Source organism: Plecotus auritus (genome assembly GCF_963455305.1).
Source record: "Plecotus auritus genome assembly, chromosome: 3".
NCBI classification, from domain to species: Eukaryota; Metazoa; Chordata; class Mammalia; order Chiroptera; family Vespertilionidae; genus Plecotus; species Plecotus auritus.
Window position 1 is genome coordinate 214,726,238 of NC_137772.1, and position 18,575 is coordinate 214,744,812.

At 37.4% G+C, this 18,575-nt stretch overlaps 2 protein-coding genes across 6 annotated transcripts in view; one reads left to right on the plus strand and one right to left on the minus strand.

The window, feature by feature from the left end:
- WASHC4 (WASH complex subunit 4) overlaps positions 1-7,446 on the plus strand; it is a 60,060-nt gene extending 52,614 nt beyond the window's left edge. For all 4 annotated transcript variants that reach the window (XM_080662900.1, XM_080662901.1, XM_080662903.1 and 1 more), the window contains 4 exons: positions 1,735-1,831; positions 2,422-2,618; positions 2,928-3,027; positions 5,189-7,446. In XM_080662900.1, the coding sequence (XP_080519026.1) occupies positions 1,735-1,831; positions 2,422-2,618; positions 2,928-3,027; positions 5,189-5,256 (462 nt within the window). In that variant the 3' untranslated portion in view covers positions 5,257-7,446. The remainder of the gene's footprint in view (positions 1-1,734; positions 1,832-2,421; positions 2,619-2,927; positions 3,028-5,188) is intronic.
- A 3,345-nt stretch (positions 7,447-10,791) lies between these two features.
- APPL2 (adaptor protein, phosphotyrosine interacting with PH domain and leucine zipper 2) overlaps positions 10,792-18,575 on the minus strand; it is a 41,854-nt gene continuing 34,070 nt past the window's right edge. Inside the window, exons 15-21 of one of the 2 annotated variants that reach the window (XM_080659598.1) lie at positions 17,651-17,809; positions 17,458-17,510; positions 15,762-15,936; positions 14,508-14,544; positions 14,183-14,323; positions 13,414-13,461; positions 10,792-11,905 (exon numbers count right to left, since the gene is read on the minus strand). In XM_080659598.1, the coding sequence (XP_080515724.1) occupies positions 11,771-11,905; positions 13,414-13,461; positions 14,183-14,323; positions 14,508-14,544; positions 15,762-15,936; positions 17,458-17,510; positions 17,651-17,809 (748 nt within the window). In that variant the 3' untranslated portion in view covers positions 10,792-11,770. The remainder of the gene's footprint in view (positions 11,906-13,413; positions 13,462-14,182; positions 14,324-14,507; positions 14,545-15,761; positions 15,937-17,457; positions 17,511-17,650; positions 17,810-18,575) is intronic. The other variant, XM_080659599.1, reaches the window with a different exon arrangement.

Below are 18,575 nucleotides of genomic sequence, written 5' to 3' on the forward strand. Positions count from 1 at the left end.
CTTTAATTCTATAGTTTCCATCTAAAATAGCTCAAGTTACCCAAAATTGCATTATAAAAGGAATTGTTACAGTGGGGAAAATGGAGTTAAATTAGAGAAGTATATATTAGTGGTAAGAGTTATTTTTCCCTAAAGGTTTCTATATAAAGCTGCTTTTAAAATGGATAGATCTGAAATCTAAATATCACTAAGCAGATATACTAGTAGCTTTTGATTAACTTTAAGAGTAATGACTTTTATATTGCTGCCTGAATTACACATATCTTCTTGCATGTTATAGCCATTGAAAGTAGCTGATGGTCTATTGACAGCTTTTTTCTTCATGAATTTTCTGTTTTTTTTTAATACATTTATTATTAATGTTCTGTCACAATAATCATATAGCAAAAATGTCCATATTTACCTGATCAGTGTTATCTTTCCAACTTAAGTTAGTGTCAAACTGGAGGAGCCTGTCTTAGTTATACTTTGATAACAGTGTAAATTACCTTAGGATGAGTTCAAACCATTATTTTTTTAAAATTTGAAGGCAGTATACTCAAGCCGTAGTAAACAGTAATGGGGAATCATTGTGAGTGTGGGGAAGAGTGGAGTTTTCAGGGCAGCTGTCAGAATTTAGTTAGTGATGGAGAAAACCAGGTGGATTAAGAGCACTGCAGAGAAGTATAGGGCACTTCCTATGCTTGAGTTTATGATCCATTCCAGAAAAGGACAAACATAAATGAGATCGCTAAAATAACAGTTGATAAAGGTTTCACAAATATGTAGTTAATTGCCAAGTTTTTTTTTTTGTGTTTTTTTTTGCCGAGTAAGTTTTATAAGCAATAAAAGTGAAACTTGATTCTTTGTTTCCAGCCTAAGCTATTATAGTACTTATCACACTGTATCATAATTTTAAACAGGTCTCTCTTTATCCTTTTAGAGCTGTGCTACTATATGTAGGTAGACATAAGTGGCTACTTAAACTAATTAAATTAATTAAAATTTCATCAAATAAAAAATCCAGTTCCTTAGTTTTACTAGCTACATTTCAAGTGCTCATTGGTTCTGTGAGCTAGGGGGCTTACTGTATATTCTTACATATATACAATGTCTGCCATTGCTGAGAGCGCTGCTAGAGCGTGAACTTTTTGATGGTGTTCATTTTGTAATTGTAATTACTTAATATAGTAAGCATAAGCAAATCTTTGTTGAATAAATGATAAGATTAGAGAGGATTTAGAGCTGAATTTTAGGGAAGCGCTCTTTTGGGGCATTCTTTACCCAAATGACTACTAATCCTTTTTATCCAAGAATATGATAATGGTATTTTGGAATGCGTTGGGTGGGCAGAAGTAAGAACTGTCATGTTTGTGAGGGCTTACGCTTTGAAGGAAGGCAGGCCTAGTTTTCTGAACCCAACTTTCACTTAGAGTACAGCCAGTTATCGAACCTCTCGAGCCTCATAGTCCTCATGTATAAAATCTGCATGATATTTTATGGTGACTCTAAAGGCACTGTGCTTGTGAAAGCAGTGATTGAGGGGGAGGGCTCTTGGTTAAAAAACTTAGAAAAAAGAGCTACTGAAATACTTGCACAGATTGTAACCTCTCCAAGAGGCAAATGTTTCAAATCAAAAGGACAGGAACCTAGAAGAGACCCTATTTATACTTTTTGAAATCTCTGTTTTGGTAACTAAGTTCTGAAGATATTTTAGCACAGTTGTTTTTCTAATATGTTGTCATATCTTTTTAGACCCTCAACTTTGTAGAGCATTCCATTAGTTGCAAGGAAAAATTGAATAAAAAAAATAAAATTGGAGCTGCTTTTACTGATGATGGTTTTGCCATGGGTAAGTTTAATGGAATTGTTTTCCCGATGTTTTATGTTCTCCTATGATGGATTTTTAGAGAGATTTGCTAGAGAATAGATCTGTGTTTTCTTTGTAGATTTGTTTTTCACGAGCAGTATTTACGGTTTATTTTTTTAGCTGGGCCTCTGCTTGATACTTGTTTTTATAATTTGTAACTATCATTCATGCTCCCTTAGTATTGCTAACCACTTAGTGTAGTTGGTCTAACAGGCTTTATTTACCGTTCTAGCATCTTGTGTTTAGTTTTCCTGGTTTCCCAGTAGCTTCCTTCATTGTCTAGTTAGCAGTGGAACTTTCCCATCCTTACAGCCATATGTTGTCTCCAGGTGATTTTCGTGGCCATCTCATTTCTTTTTTCTTCTTGCTTGACCTGCTTTTCATTTTTTATACTTGCACATTTTTTTTAGGAGGAATTAAGCCGCATTTCTAGAATTATTCACTTACGCTATAAAATGCAGTTTAAAAGAGAATTCAAAATGGTTAGCTTAATGTTAGCAGTAGTTATTGGTAGAGTAGAACACAACTTCTATACTCATTATATTTTGCTTTGGATTTGCTAATGGCTGCAGGTGTGGCTTACATTCTAAAGCTTTTGGATCAATACCGGGAATTTGACTCACTTCACTGGTTCCAGTCTGTTAGAGAGAAGTACCTGAAGGAGATAAGAGCAGTTGCTAAACAACAGAATGTGCAGTCAGCTAGTCAAGATGAAAAACTACTACAAACCATGAACCTTACCCAGAAGCGACTGGATGTCTATCTACAGGTTAGACAAGAGTAATAGTTAAATCTGCTTTGACCTTTTGATACCCGAAAAAAACATAAATCATATGAAAACCTCCATTTTAATAAGTGAGATGAATAGAGGTAATTAGAATATATTTTAAAATGAATGGTATTTGGAAGCCATTTGACTCAGATCTTAAAAGTGGTTGGGTTATTTAGTTCAGTGTCTTGTTTATGACTTCTACTGGAGCTTTTTAGAAATAGTAAAAAAGAGACATTAAATATTTGGATATTTTGCTTATAATAAGCATTTTCAGCTTTCATTTCAAAGTTTTTTTTATTTACTTAGGAATTTGAGTTGCTCTATTTCTCACTGAGCAGTGCAAGAATTTTCTTCAGAGCTGACAAGACTGCGGCTGAAGAAAACCAAGAAAAGAAAGAGAAGGAAGGTCAGTGAGTGACTTAAATTTGGAAAAACCAATAAATCTTTCCTTAATAGTAGACACTAATCCCCCATTTTATCTGGTCAGACTTCCAGCTCCTTTTACCTTTTGAAAAATAACTCAGACTAGAAATTTCTTTTTTAAAAATAAACCTACATGGGTCATTTGTGAAAGTGAAAAGAAAGTGACATAGTAATGCATTTCATTCTGGAGTAACTCAATATTCAGTTTCATTCATCTCTTAATTTAAATAAAATTAACAAGCTTATTGTTTATCTTTCACCCCTTCCCTATATCAGTGAGAAGGAACAATTTGGAGGCGAAACGTTAAACGTTGCTAGAGTCAGAGTTGCTGATAACTAGACATCGAAGGAGATGGGTGATCAGGAAGTTATAGTGGCAGGGGCCATTTAGTGACATAGGCACAGCTTCCTGCACTCTATAGCCAGCCTTGGAGAGTCAGAGTGTAACACAGCCATAATAACCGATAGTCATACCAATGAGGTCGAGTCATGTAGGAAAGGATTCTGTCCATTGTGTTCTATGTAGGACAGTGGGAAAGTATTTATATATTTTAATGCTTTTTTCCTTTTTATTGAACTTATTGGGGTGATACTGGTTAACATACACTAGAGGTTTCATGTACAATTCCACAACACATGATTTGTACACTGTCTTGTGTGTTGACCACCCCAAGTCAAATCTTTCATTACCATTTATCCCCCCATACGTTCCTTCACCCCCCTCAACCCCTTGTTGTTCATATCCATGAGTTGTTTTCTCAGTCTGTATGTTTTATTGTTTAAGAACATTGCTCAGTGTTTCATACTTAAGGACACTGTCCCCTCCTCTCCGTCCCCCCCGCCAACCACCATGATACATTTCTCTCAGATTTGAAATTTAGGAACAGTTATCTTCCCTGAGGAATGGATGTTTCCTTTTTCTTTCATGGAAATTAAGTAATTTAGGTTTTCCTTTTCACTTGGAAGCTCAAAATTAGGTTTAGTAAGTAACTGAGTTGAAAGTTCTCATTTTTGCTCTTTTTTTACTTTTTATTTGTATTTCATAAATCAAAACAAAACATATTTAATCAAATAAGATGTTTTTATTAATCTTATTTTGTCAAATTTTACAATTTTTTTTTCACATTGAATAGAGGTGATTGAATTGGATAGACCACTCATACCAACCATCTTATTCTCATAAGTTTAATATTACTTATTGGTAAGGAGCATATGCAGCAGGCAGTTTTGGAATCTAGACTGAGTAAATAATTGTGTGTTTGAAAAATCATTTCAGGCTGTTACCTGGAAGATAGTATTTATTAAATAAAAATATGTATATGTTATGTTTCGGTTCTAAGATAATGTTTAACAAAGCCATTTGGAAGAATTTAGTCAGCTTTTCATGATGCCAGAACCTTGTCTCCAAGGCCTAAAGCATTAACACAAAACAAATAAACCTTTTAGTCTCCGTGGAACACTTTGCTTTGGACTTAAGGAACTCTGGGTTCTTTCTGGTTGATGTACATCACTCATGTGCCTAGATTGTTCTGTTTTAGTTAAACGTTGCTCAGGGATAAAGTCATAGTTGCTGAATACATTAGTCACATAGTTTTTCACTGTTAAAGAAATATGTGCATGCCTAAGGGCAATGGGTGTATCCCAAACCTGAATAAAAGGGATGGCAAGGCCAAAAAAAAAAAAAAAAAAAGAAAGAAATATGTGCATGTGACATTGTACACAAAAAGCCAGGAATTTATTTTATCACAATCATAATAAATAATTGATTTTAAAAGTAAATTATAACTATAAATGAAAAGTTATCTAGTCTGGATAGGATTATATATGAATTTGCAGCCATGTTTGTGTAACAGCCTACACTGTAATAGCAGTTCATACATACATTGTGAACCCCCCTGATGCTGTTCTTGTCTCTCACAAATCTATACTCTTTAAGAAGCAGTCAAAACATGACAATTGCAATATTTAGCCTTTTTAAAAAAAATTAAGGCAATCTAGATATAATTCGTGATATTAGAGAAATATTTGATAGATGCAACATTTTCTTAATTTGAAATTTAGCAATACAGCTCTTCTCAATTTTTATTTACTTAATTTTTTATGAACATAAATATGACTATTGTTATTTTCACTTACGTTTCCAGACGAGATTAAAACAAGCAATGGAGACCTGTCTGACAGCACTGTGCCTGCAGATCGTGTTGTCAAATGATATTGATGGTATGCGGTGCCCGTGACAGCATCGGAATGTGTCATTACTATTGCCAGTGACATGGATGTTAGTAAGCTAACGAAGTGTTTCCTGGGCCACATCTCTGGGAAATATGTTGGGACTCTTTAAGGCAGTGCTCTAAAGAGGAGTCCATTCTTCTTCCAAAGGCTCAACTTTTCAAAGGTTGAGAATGAGATTTTAAAGTTGGATTTTTGCCTGGACTTTAGGCCAGATGTGCCTAGGAAGTGGAGTTATAAAAGGGCCAATCCAGATTCCTAAACTGCCACCTCAGATCTCTTGTAATCTACATGAATGCTTAGAATTTGTCTTTGACCCATATTTGTCCAGTCATTGGAAATTCAATGCATATGCTATGTACAGCTAGTAAATACATTTTAAACAAAAGGAATTGAGCCTGAAATTTATGAAGCATACATATCCATATTTTAAAAGGACTGTATGAAGATGGATTTGATACTGGAGACGAGGCACAGTGTGTTATGTACCCTTTATGTACAGTATAAACTGATTTTGTTGTTAATTTCATGGGATTCACAAGAGCTACTGATGTCTTGATGAGACATTTTGTACTAGTTTACATTGCTTTGAGAACATTTAACCTCTAACAGCCGCTTTAAATTTAAGATTTACTTCATACACAGGATGAAAAAAAATTCAGATAAAGCCATAGAGTTCTGCTTGAAGCTTCACTTTGGGTTGCAGACACTATGTATGATACCTGAGAAAAATGAATGATTGCTTATTTTACATCCAAACTCAGGTTTCTTCTTCATTAGGTTGAACTGAAATCTTGGTGATGGCTTGGGCAGACTTTTTCTTTAAACCAAGTATAATCTAAGACATCAGATTAAGCACTGTGCAGGCTTTAAAAAAATTACCACTGTGATAATAAAGTTTCTAATAAATCATTTACTGCTTTAAAAAGTATAGCAAGATTTTGAGTAAATTTAGCTCCCAGCAAGCTACTAGATTTATTTTTGTAAAGCTTTGTCAGTTAATAGTTAAATGGTTATTAATCACGGCCTATAATCTTTTATTATAAAACGCATACATTTACAATGAAAACAAGGAAGTTTAAAACTTTACATGTAATACTAACGTCATTTTGGGAGATATTTGATTTTCCATTGCACTTGCCTATGAAGCATTTCTTCAGGTAAATCCTGTAAGTGATTCTAACATTGTTGTTTGATTTCCAGCTTTTGGAAAAGGTGTACAATGCCCTCTCTGTATTCATGGTTACAGTCAGGGTCATTTTCCCAGCCCAAGATAAACGCTTTCACGTTAAAAGTCAGAAGAAACGAATAGGTAGGAAATATTTTTTTTAATTGTGTAAACATGACTTACCGAATTATGGACAGTGAATGGGCTACAGGCATTTAATATTTGTAATTCATTCTAACTGTAGAAATGGCCCTAAAGCATGCTGCATAAATAATAATTTATATTTTCATTGTTGTAAATGTTTATATGAATGATCTTGCATTGGATTCTACCAAATTTGTCACCATTTCATAGCAAAGTATTGCTTTTCTGTTTTTTTTCCCTCTAACTTCCCTAAAATCATCTCCTTTAAAAGGGATAGAATTTAAAAGGGATAGAAAATGTAATTACAAGAGAATCAGGTGTCTTTGTTCATTATCTCCACACATGTCAGTTATTTTATCGATCCTAAATAGAATTCACATGCTGACAGTATGGGTACTGGCAGTTGAGAAGAAAGTGATAGGTTATTATTTTGCCTTTTGTCAAAATAATGTCACTACAGCCTGGATAAATTATAGTAAGTGCACACAGTTGAAATAAAATCTCTGAAAGATTACGTATATTTAAATGTTATTAAAGTGCTGGATTAACAGGGCTTGAGTTTCATACCTAAGTTAATATACACATTTGGATGATGGTTTTCCTTGCTAACATATTAATGTTATTTTCATTTTTTTCAAACATACTGTAATTTAAAATTAGTCTGAGCATTTGTTGTAAATTCACAGAAAACTTAATAATGTTCAAAATCTCAGGAACTAAATGCTAACCATAACACTGTCAGTTCTAATTAAATTTTGTAAAAGATGGCAAGTTTGTTACTTGAGTGGGGCCTCCCTTTTCCTCAGTTCTAATAGAATACAATATGTATAATAAAACAATAAATATAATTTCAAAAGTTTACTTCCCCTGGATGTCTATGTTCAAAATTAAATATCTTAATAGGTATGATTTTTTAAAATATACTTTTATTGATTTCAGAGAGGAAGGGAGGGGGGAGAGAGAAACATCAATGATGATAGAGAATCATTGATCAGCTACCTCATGCACGCCCCACACGGGATCAAGCCTGCAACCAGGGCACGTGTCCTTACCGGGAATTGACCCTCAACCTCCTGGTTCATAGGTTGATGCTTAACTACTGAGCCATGCCAGCCAGGCCAAAATTGAAAATATTTTTCCCCCCTCAAAATTAAATACCTTAAAACAGTATATAACATTAACCTTTTTAGAGTCCCTTTAATCTAATGAAGTATATGGACTCTATCTTTAAAAAAATACTTGCATAGCACATAGGCAAGGAATTTGAAGTATGATTATTTTTGGCTCCTCTCCGTGCATCCCAAATGAAGACTTTTGTTTTTCTCTTGCCTTTGTACCTTCTTGATCTTTCTGTTACTTGCTATTTTCATATAAAAAGAACCTACATGATTAACTTAAAATCCTAATCCTGGGAAGGGATCATTAGTTTGCAGTGTTTAATGTTAGAAATAACTGAGATGCCATTTGCAAACATGAGTTGAACTAAAACAATAATAATTGAGTGCCTTTTATTTTAATCCTCACCTGAGGATATATTTTCATTGATTTTTAAAGAAGGAGAGAGGAAGGGAGAGAGAGAAACAAACATTGATGTGAGAGAGAAACATCAATTGGTTGCCTCCTGTACTCGCCCTGACCGAGAATCAAAGACTGGGGATCGAACCTGCAACCTTTTGACGTATGGGACCATGTTCCAACCATCTGAGCACCCAGCCAGGGCAATGAGTGCCTTTTAAATATTATGCTGGAGATGAGACACAAGCCTTTTAAATAGCAGCAAAAATTGTCCTTGGTGAAGTCTGATTGATGTTCCTTTTCTGAGGTATTAAATTTTTAAGATTGTGAGAAAGATGAGATAATACCATCACATACATCATCATGTTTCTCTTTTATGCTGGGTTGGCTAAGTGTTAAAAGGTAGACTTTAACCACTTTTAATAATTTTAGCTTTTTTCCCAGCTAAAGTTGAAAAAGTTTTAGATTGACAGTATTCCATTTCTTAAGGAAGTTTTAATGCTACAGTAAAAAAACAAACAAAAAACAAAGGTTTTTAGATGTTAGGAACAGTTTAACAGGTTGCCAAAGATTTTTCAGTTAAAAACAAAATCCAGAATAAGTGGCAAATCTGTAGAGATTAAGTGATGTCATAGGACTACTCAGTGAACTGAGAGATGGTGATGGCAAAGTTGGAGTTTAGTAAATTTATACAGTAAGTTCTTACATGTAGTGTATAAAGTCTGTATGGGCAAGTTTATAAACTTTTTCTTCTATTTTAATAGTTTGGCTCTTCACCACCTCGTTTACTTGATAACTCCAGTTCCCATTAGTGGAGACATACTCAGGAGAGTAGATGAAATTTATTTTTCAATCAGTATCAATCTGATGTCTTAATTCTGGGATCATCTTCAAGGATTATACATTCTAGAACACATATATAAGGTCTCTGTGTAGGGAAACATTCTATAGCAATGCTCTCATCCTTAAAACGAGGGAAAAACATTAAACATTAATGAAGCATCTCTCTATATTAGATTTTAAAAACTCAATTTATGTAAATGAAACCAGAAACAGTTCACCTATTACTCTCCCTTTCCACTGTAACCAATCTGTATCTATGAGCTTTTATTTTTACTTATTTTAGATTCCACATGAGAGATTATACAGTATTTATTTTTCTCTGATTTATTTCACCTAGCATAATGCCCTCGAGATCCATGTTGTTGGAAATGGCAAGACTTCCATTTATTTATTTTTATTTTTTTTAATGGCTGGAGACTATTCTATTGTAGAGGTATACCAGTTTGTCAATCCATTCATCCATCAGTGGACACTTAGGTTGTTTCCATAACTTGGCTATTGTAAATAATGCTTCAGTGAACATGGGGGTGCAGATGTTTTCGAGTTAGAATTCTTTTTTTTTTTCAGATGAACACCCAGAAGTGGAATTGCTGGATTTTTTGGTAGTTCCATTTTTTATTTTTTTGAGGCACTTTATATGGTTTTCCATAGGGGCTACACCAATTTACATTCTCACCAATGCTTTTTTTTTTTTTTTCCTTCTGGATGATAGCTATGCTAACAGTTGTGAAATGTGGTTTTGATTTGCATTTCTTTGATGATTAATAATGTAGAGCATCTTTTCATGTATCTGTGGCCCATTTTTTAACCAGAATGTTCTGCTGAGTTGTATGAATTCTTTATATGTTTTGGGTATTAGTGCCTTAATCAGATAAGATTTGCAAATATTTTCTCCCATTCAGTAGGTTGCCTTTTCATTTTGTTGATTTTCTTTGCTGTGCAAAATCTGTCAGTCCCTCTTATTTTTGCTTTTGGTGTCAGATTTTAAAAGACCACCACCAAGACCTATGTCAAGGAGCTTACCCTGTTTTTCTTCTAGGAGTTTTATGACTTCAGATTTTATATTGTCTTAACTGATTTTGACTTAATTTTTGTGTGTGGTATAACATAGTGGTCCAGTTTTCCCAAGATCATTTATTGAAGAAACTGTCCTTTCCCAATTGTATATTCTGAATACTAATTTTTTTGTGGGTCATGCTTGCTAATATGCTCAGTTAATTTTTTGTTTTCATTCTCTCGTGTTTTTGTGATTAGTCTTACTGTACTGAATTTCAGTCTTTGCTTTTCTTATGATTTGCATGCTTTGTGGCTTCGTTAAGCCACTCATTCTTTAAAAAAAATTTTTTTTTTAAAGCTTGATTTTAGTTTCCAGCATTGTTCATGACTTGAGATTCTTCCCCTCCCACCCGAACAGTTCTAAGCAAGAAAAAGAAATTCAGAGGACTGTGGCTCTTGCAGCCTGTTAGAGAACTTCTGACCTGACATAATTATGATATACAAGTTGTAAGGCATTAGTGTATAATTTCATACTGACTTGGACCAGCTCACTATGTCTCTGATGGTACACATTATAGAAGTGGATTCCTCAGATGGATCCTATATAACATTAACTTAACTTGGGGTTGCAAAAATTGTTTTATTAACCCACCATTTTAAAAGTAACACCTGTTAAAAACTTGGCATTGAGATCCCATTACTCTACTCAGGTTGAATAGAGGTATTTTTTGATAGTCATCCTCTCTGCTGTGATTTCATTCTGCCCTAGTTTTTGCAAATTAACTGTTAAAGCTATAGAACCAACTTTTAGTTTTCTTCCAGGGATGTTCTAGAAAATAACCACAAAAAGCAGAAGAAACAGAATGATAGATTTTATTTGCTAGCATTTACTGCTAGGTTAATTTATTACAAAGACCACATTCTGTTGAACTTGGTTATAATTAAACACACTGTACCAATTCAAGATCATTATACTTATTTCATGGGTAGGAGGGAATGGTGGAGTGGGCTGGGATGCCAGAGTGGAAATAGGAACTTTAAACCAACTGTTCTTCAAGTGAGTTTTAAAATGAATTGGCCCCTTCCTTGAGGAGGGTCTGGCTCAGAAGAAACGGGACCTGGCAGAGCTGTTCATGGTGATCCACCACTAAAAACAGTAACATCTAAAGGATCGTAAACTTCTGAATGCTGGTTCATTAAGGATCCTCTGTAAAACTGCACATCTTTTGTGGGACTCATCTGCTCGTTTTTATTGCATGATGCCTGGAACAGTGACCGAAACTGGGCCTGCACTGCTGCCAGTGCTCGAGCCTCAAAGCAGGGCTCGTCACCTAACTGCACAGGTTAATGCTTACTAGGTCCAGTTATGAGAAGCTTGATTATAAATACACAATTTTCAGAATGACAGGCACTTAAAGCTTATTAAGTAAAATACAAAAATAGAGTATATTAATAGGAAATATTTAGTGTTTAATTATAAATCTAGGCTTTTGCCATTTTTAAAAAAGGATACTGGAAAATGAAAAAAGATGACATTCAAATACAGCGAACGATGCATTTTCTCATAACTTTCATTCTGAGCGCTGAATAATAATCTAAGAAAAGGACTTACCACAAAGCACCTAAAATAACATTTGTAGATGGGTAGAAATGTTGTCAACCATTTCTTACTGTTTCCCTCCCAAGTCTCAGTACCAAGGCATCGAGAGTCCATTCCACAAGCGATTGTCAGCATTCTGAAATCAGTTCGTGGGCCTGTGTATCAGAGAAGTTGAAAACCCTTAAGGAGGTAGCTCTCCTTCTCGGGTGCTCTTCCCCAAAAGCGCAAGAGTTAGGCTTCAGATTCTGCGCCTGTATTTTCACGTGGACTTCCATCATTGTCCTCTGGTTGATCGTTTAATAGTACATATTTTCCATCATTGGTTAGTGGTATGGACAGCATTAATTGAGCCAGTGCTTCTGGATCCTGAAGTTACGGGAGTTTAAGGAGGAGAAAAGAAAACACTTAAAATGCACTTAACACCCTTTGGCTTGGCTTGATGTTCTGTACTCTAGCTTTATTCCTTCTTACTTGCCTATGTGTGCCTTCAGGTGGGTTTCCTTGCTTCTCTGAAAAAACCTCAACTGCATTATTCCTAGAATCCAGTAGGCCTTGGTTTTCCCCTCAGCCAAAAATATCACCACCGAGCCAAGTCATCATCATCTTCCCAGAAAGAGTCCAAAGGGGACTTCCCTCACAACACTTCTTTGTTTTGTCTTTAAACTGTCTTTTCTCTCTTTTAATCTACACGAAGAGTTTGCAAACTGTGGCCATCAGGCTTGTTTTTGTAAACATTTTTTTGGAACACAGTCATGTCCATTCATTCCATACAATCTCTGGCAGCGTTTGCGTTGAACAGCAGAATTGAGGTCCTTGAGACAGATGGTAAGCCCAAAAGGTTTACTATCTGGCCCTTTACAGAAAAGGTCTAGACCAGTGGTTGGCAAACCGCGGCTCGCGAGCCACATGTGGCTTTTTGGCCCCTTGAGTGTACTTCAATCAGATTGAGGACGTTTTTAGCAAAGGCCAGCTTAGGAGTACCCTAATTAAGTTAATAACAATGTACCTACCTATATAGTTTAAGTTTAAAAAATTTGGCTCTCAAAAGAAATTTCATTCGTTGTACTGTTGATACTTGGCTCTGCTGACGAATGAGTTTGCTGACCACTGGGCTAGTCCATAAAATACTAATTTGCAGTGCTTGTCATTTCAAGTACATCAGTCTCAGTCCTTGGTCCTTCTGCCCTCCCATAGACTGGAACCATAGTAATACGGTACTCACTAGCTACGTTGGTATTTAAATTCAAATAAAATTTACAAGTCCAGTCCTCAGTCACACTAGCCACATTCAATCTGCATATTTTCCATTATTGCAGAAAGTTCTCCGGGACAGTAACGCTATAGAAGCGCGCCCACCCCCACCCGCCCCGCCCCGGGTGCTAGAACTGATCTGTCTTGCTCCCTGCTCTAATTCCAGGGTTTTTCTTGTTATAAATGGGGCTCTTAAAAACTTGGTGGGTGAATGAGACTGTAAGCTGCTGAAAGACAGGGAGGTCTGAATCTTCATTTCTAGTAAGTCTCTGAGTGATGTGTCAGTGCTGCCGGCCTGTGACGACTGAGGAACAAGGCTTAAGAGCACATGATAGATGCTTAAGCTTGTGTCATCCTACTTTGAAAGACAGGAAATCTAGGCAACAGCAGCAAGCAATAAGTAAAGCAAGAGCTACAGAAGGGATGTTTTTAAGAACTCCACATGTGTTGCCAATGCATGTGGAACTAGCTGATTAAGAATGTGGTTAGAATGCGTAAAAAGGAAATCCCAAACTTGACCACACTGCCAAGTGAGCATCATTTCTCATTTGGAGAGACACCCTAACATGTACAGGTAGGTATCTTTCGAGTAGCTGCTAAACAAGCACTAAAGTGGACCTTACCTTTTGAACCTCATTGATTTCTTTTCCCAAATTAATAGCATAACATATCTGCAAAAGACAAGAAAAGTGGTGTTTGGCAAAGGTGGAAAAGGATAAAGAATTTTAGAGGGGGGGGATGTGATTATAAAAGTACAATGAGGTCACTGTCCACTCATGTCAACATGAGTGTCTATTGTCCCTCGTCTCCTGTTGCCAATTTGTGCGTACAAAAAATACCCAGCCAGTGGAAACTGAAGTTACTCTAGCGTTTGAAATTCTTAACAGGATGCTGTTCTCTTTGTCTTTTGACCACATTAGCCACTGCATGCTCACACACAGTGGCAAACAGGTATTTGCTGAAAGGATTGGTTAAATTTGATTAATTCTAAGCGAATGCAGTCACAAAGTTTTTCTACTAAATGAGAACAGTTTAGATGTACTTTCTTGATGTCTGCTTCCTTGGTTTGCTCTTTGAGACTTGATTTTCTCCATTGTAACTTCTGCTTTGAGGGGAACTGCTTTTAACAATTACTGGTAGCTCTACTAAACAATTACATCTCAGCATTAAAGTTCTTAACTATTCAATCTATTTTGGTTAGTACATATTTTCCCCAGGGAAATTTTACTTCAGGCCGTTTTGTTTCAGTGGGGCCTTCCTAGGAGGTATTATCTAAACTCCTCAATGGGGACTTGCAGAATAGTCAACTATCCAGGCAGTGGTATAAAAAACGCCCTTTAAATATCTTTCATACTGAGATCTTATGGAATCTTAAGATGAAAAAAATAAGACCTTTTCGCCTTCTGAGTTGCTTTCAAAAACGTAAGTGCTCAGAGACTCTCCACCTGTGGATTCAGGCAAGCGGACCACAAAGCCAACCAGTCTCTTGTTTTCTTGATGAGCAGCGAACTGGGTGACACTGGTGAGCTCAAACTGGAAAAAATAACAGACTGAATATCACGCAACAAACTGGAACTAAACAACAGACAAAGTCATCCTCCATGGAAAAAGTCATAAAAATGTGCACTATTAGTGGCAGTCATTTAATTTGTGTTTAAGGTGGATACAAGTATGAATAGAGGTAATCACTAAAATTGGCAAGTGTGAGGATACTTACATTGGCCCTGGATACTTGAGTCTGAGGGTCTATTAACCTGAAATTTTAACAGATACATTATATCACAAACGTTGGATGAACTTAGAAGAGTTTGTGGGGCTGTCTCTGTACTTTAATAGTGTTCTTGGATGCACTATAGTTTCTCAGTGTTTTTATATATATTTGCTCTCATTTTTTTGGTGATTATAAGAACAATGAACCAATGCCTATAAAAGATCCAGGACATACTTGGAGAAAAGCTGTCAATAAATATAAGTTTTATTCTTAAGAACCCAATTCTTACAAGGTTTATAACAAAGGAAAAGGCCTGATTTTTGCCAAGATCTAGTTCACTTTTTTGAAGCTAACGTTTATTGAGCAGTTTCTATGTGCCAGTTGCAGCTGTAAATGTTTCATATCTATTCCTCATGACAACACTAGGAGGTGTAGGTAGTTTTCATTTTACAGCTGAAGAAACCAAGGCACCGGGATTAAATTACTTGCCCAAGGTCGTACAACTAGTAAATGCCAAAGCCAGAAATAAGCCTAGACATTCTGGCTCTAATGCAGTGCTGCTGTCCTATAGAAATAGAATGTAAACCTCATACATTAATTTTTGTAGCACCCATTTATATTATTTAATAGATCTAAAATATTGAGATATTTTATATTCTTTCTCGGGGGCAGGACGCGATCTTAGAGACTTGCTACATCCTGTATTTACACTGACAACACATCTCAGTTCAGACTGGCTACCTGTAGCTGCAGTACTGGACAGTGCAGCTCCTGAAGCCTCTGCTGTTAACCATGTCCTGACCGTCGTTTGCCATGTTCATAAAGACCTTATTGCCTGAGCCCCCAAACCATGTAGTTAAATTACTTGGCTTCTTTATTTTCAGTCCAACAAATACTGAACAGGTTTTCTTGTGGTGGGTTAGTTATCTCAGGCAGTTCTATGTCCTATATTCATTGTTGTTATTTATAAATAGTACTCTCAGAAATGATAAAAACAAACAACCCACCTTCCATTTTCAAGTTCAGAGATGTAGAGAGTAACTCTAGAATGATGGCAATCTTATAAACAACGGGATTCACTCACCACTAAATTCCTAGATTATCATTAAGGGAGCATCTTCTATCCCATACATCTTACAAAATCGAAATATACTAGTACACTTAATCCAGTCAAATGCTCTAGTTATGAGCTGCAGGTGGGGGAACGTGCCTTCAGAGGGGACTGAGGAAGCTAGAATGTCAAAGTGAAGCCGCATGTACCTCAGCATCTGACTGGTGACCATCAGATGGGATTCTGTCATACGGAAGATGTTATGAATAGCCCGTGCTGCCAACACTTGTCTCATCGCCTCATAAATCACTTCAGTAGTGTCGTCTGTTTTAACTGCCATCGATCCCAAAAACCGAACTATAAACATCTGTTGCAAAAGAGAATCTGCAAGAGAGCATTTTCTGCTCAGAATCACACGCATGTCCTGCCTGCTGACCTGCACCCAGCATCACTGGCTGCTGGTTGAGCGCAGCCACCAGACCTCAGGACTGGTCTGCTTCCTATGGAGGGCTTCCCCCCCCCCCCCCCCCCCCCATCTCTGAATACTCTGCTTTTACAAGCCCCACGTAAACTGCTGAGGCTCTGAATCTTCTGTTGTCTACACTCTGTCTGTTTGGAACTACTTCCTTAGACTAGAAAAGCCCTGCTTTTTCTCCATCTATAAAGTAAGACAGCGGTACCAGATAAACAGCCTCCTGCACCAAACCTAGGTGAGTACATGAAGGTGGCAGTGTATGCACCATATCTTTTCTCTGAAAATAGGACTTTTTCCACTGGACAACAGAAATTCTTTCCTTTGGCCTATGGATTAAGTCCACTTATAAAAGAAAACTTATTTGAAGAAAATAAGACCTGACGTTGGGTCTTACTCATTTATGATTGAAGGGCAGTGATATGTTCCATAAACGAATGGAGATCCCAAACTAAGTTTGCTTATGTGAGCCCCTGAACTTCCAATACTGGCTTCCTGATGACAGCATATCACCTGACAAAACTGAATGACGGCAAGTAACTGGGAAACCATGAAGACAGTTTAAAAGTTATTTTTTTCTGTCAGAATAATTCATTTACCTGCCACTTTAAGTCTTTGCCTAGTTGCCCTCCCATTTAGTATCCTGGTCCCTAAAAGTAATGAGTTAAAAATGTCCTAGGAAAATATAACTGAAATGTTTACTCCCATGTGAAGCGTTTTTACAAGTTTGAAAATTTTTGTTCACAAACTGAACTGCATTAAAAGTCAGCTAGACATAAGTGTAGAGAGTTTTGAGGCAACTTTTTTTTTTTTTTTTTTTTGCCTGAAGGGTTAAGAAGTGCCACTGCTCAAGTCCTCTTTACACGTAAACGGCGGCACTTCGTTCGGACGGTGTGCCCAGGCTCCCTGCTGCTGGCTCACACGGAGGTGCTGCCAGCTCTTCCAGCTGCTCAGCTGCCCTGGCTGGGAACTCAGTCCTCTCTGGAGCAGGAGGGTGTGGTCAGCTCTGCTGAGTGTGTTCGATGTACATCGGGATGTAAACCAAACAAGATAGGAATTTAAACCAATAACATTCGTGTGATCTTAAAATTCAAGGAGTGATCTGTGTTTTTGGTTTTCTGAAATGCAATTGCACATGTGTGACTCACCCAGGCTGCATTTTAAGGCGATCATTTTATCTTCCGAATTTGTTTTTGTAATAATGTGACACCAAATTTAGTCTTGGCAACTTTCAGTGCAGGAGTGCAAAAGGTATGAATGTGGCTAGTGGTACAACAGCTTCTCCTTAGTTTTTACTCAAGTCCTAATGAGTTCTCCGAGGACAATTAACATATTTCAAGTCCCAGCTCTCTAGAACTTGATGTCACATCTTGCTTCAGTGGCCCTGGCGGTTGTGCAGAGGAGAGAGTAAGCACACCAAACGCACCACGTACCTTCTGCCTCTGGAAATGCATCATCCTCAGTCTCACCAAAAGGGTTCATACGCCTGGGGGGGGAGCCAGAGTCAGACGGTCACTACAGGTCAGCGAGAGACACTTAGCACTAAGCTCTAAGGCAGAATGGCAACAGTCTCTGGAGGGGCCAAATTTATGTTCCTTTCTCCCAGAGGCCTCCCGTAGCACATACCTGCTCCCTCTGTTTTGATCCAGGAATTCTGTAGCAGGAAGTACAATATCGAACTGAATGGGTGTTCCAGGCGCAATTAGTTCTTCAGCTTCAGGTACACTGACTGTTGCTTTGGGAACAGTGTTGTCATTTTTCATCTCTGAATTTTCCAGGTTCTGGCTGGAGTATAATAGAAGAGAGGAGGGGAAAACCAATCCCTTTTAATCTTACGCCTGTACAGTCCAATGAATACTGTTGAATGCTGATGGAGACTTCCGTCAGGCCTTCACACCATTCTACAAGTACTTCTCTGGAAAACATTCATTCCTTGGTTGAAATCCTTCAGAGCTCCCCACTACCTACAGGTAGCTCTGCTGCAGAGCATTCTGCACTGTTATCCTGCTTATCACAGTACAACTGGTTTCCTGTTTGTATCTGTCTCCCTGGGAGACAGAGTTTTTTGAGGGCAGGGATTATAGCTAAATATTTATTACTTGGTACACAGTAGTCAGAAATGGTAACGGAATGATGAGTATTTCTTGGCCTAGCATTCAACCACAACCTGGCTCTCATTTCTCCTGAGAGCCTCCTTCTCCACTCCCTTAATGCATTCCCCCCTCTATAGCTACACCCAGCACACCATATGCTCTTCCTCTCTGTCTCCATCCCTGTTACGCTGCTCACCCAACCCTCTCGTACTCCAAACACCAGCTCAAATTCCTAGTCATTCATGAGACCTTCAAGCCAGGCTGACGCGCTCCCTGTGGTTCTTAGTAAGTCGCAGGGACAGTCTTGTGCCTCCGTTTGCCTCCTGAGCTACCCTGGTTCTGACTGTGCCACCCCAGTTCTCAAAGCCTTCCGCTCTGCTCCACTGTGTTCTGGTTCCTTAACTTTGCTGATGCTGCTAGAAAACGCGGGGAGACCTCCCGACCAGCAGCGCCCCCAT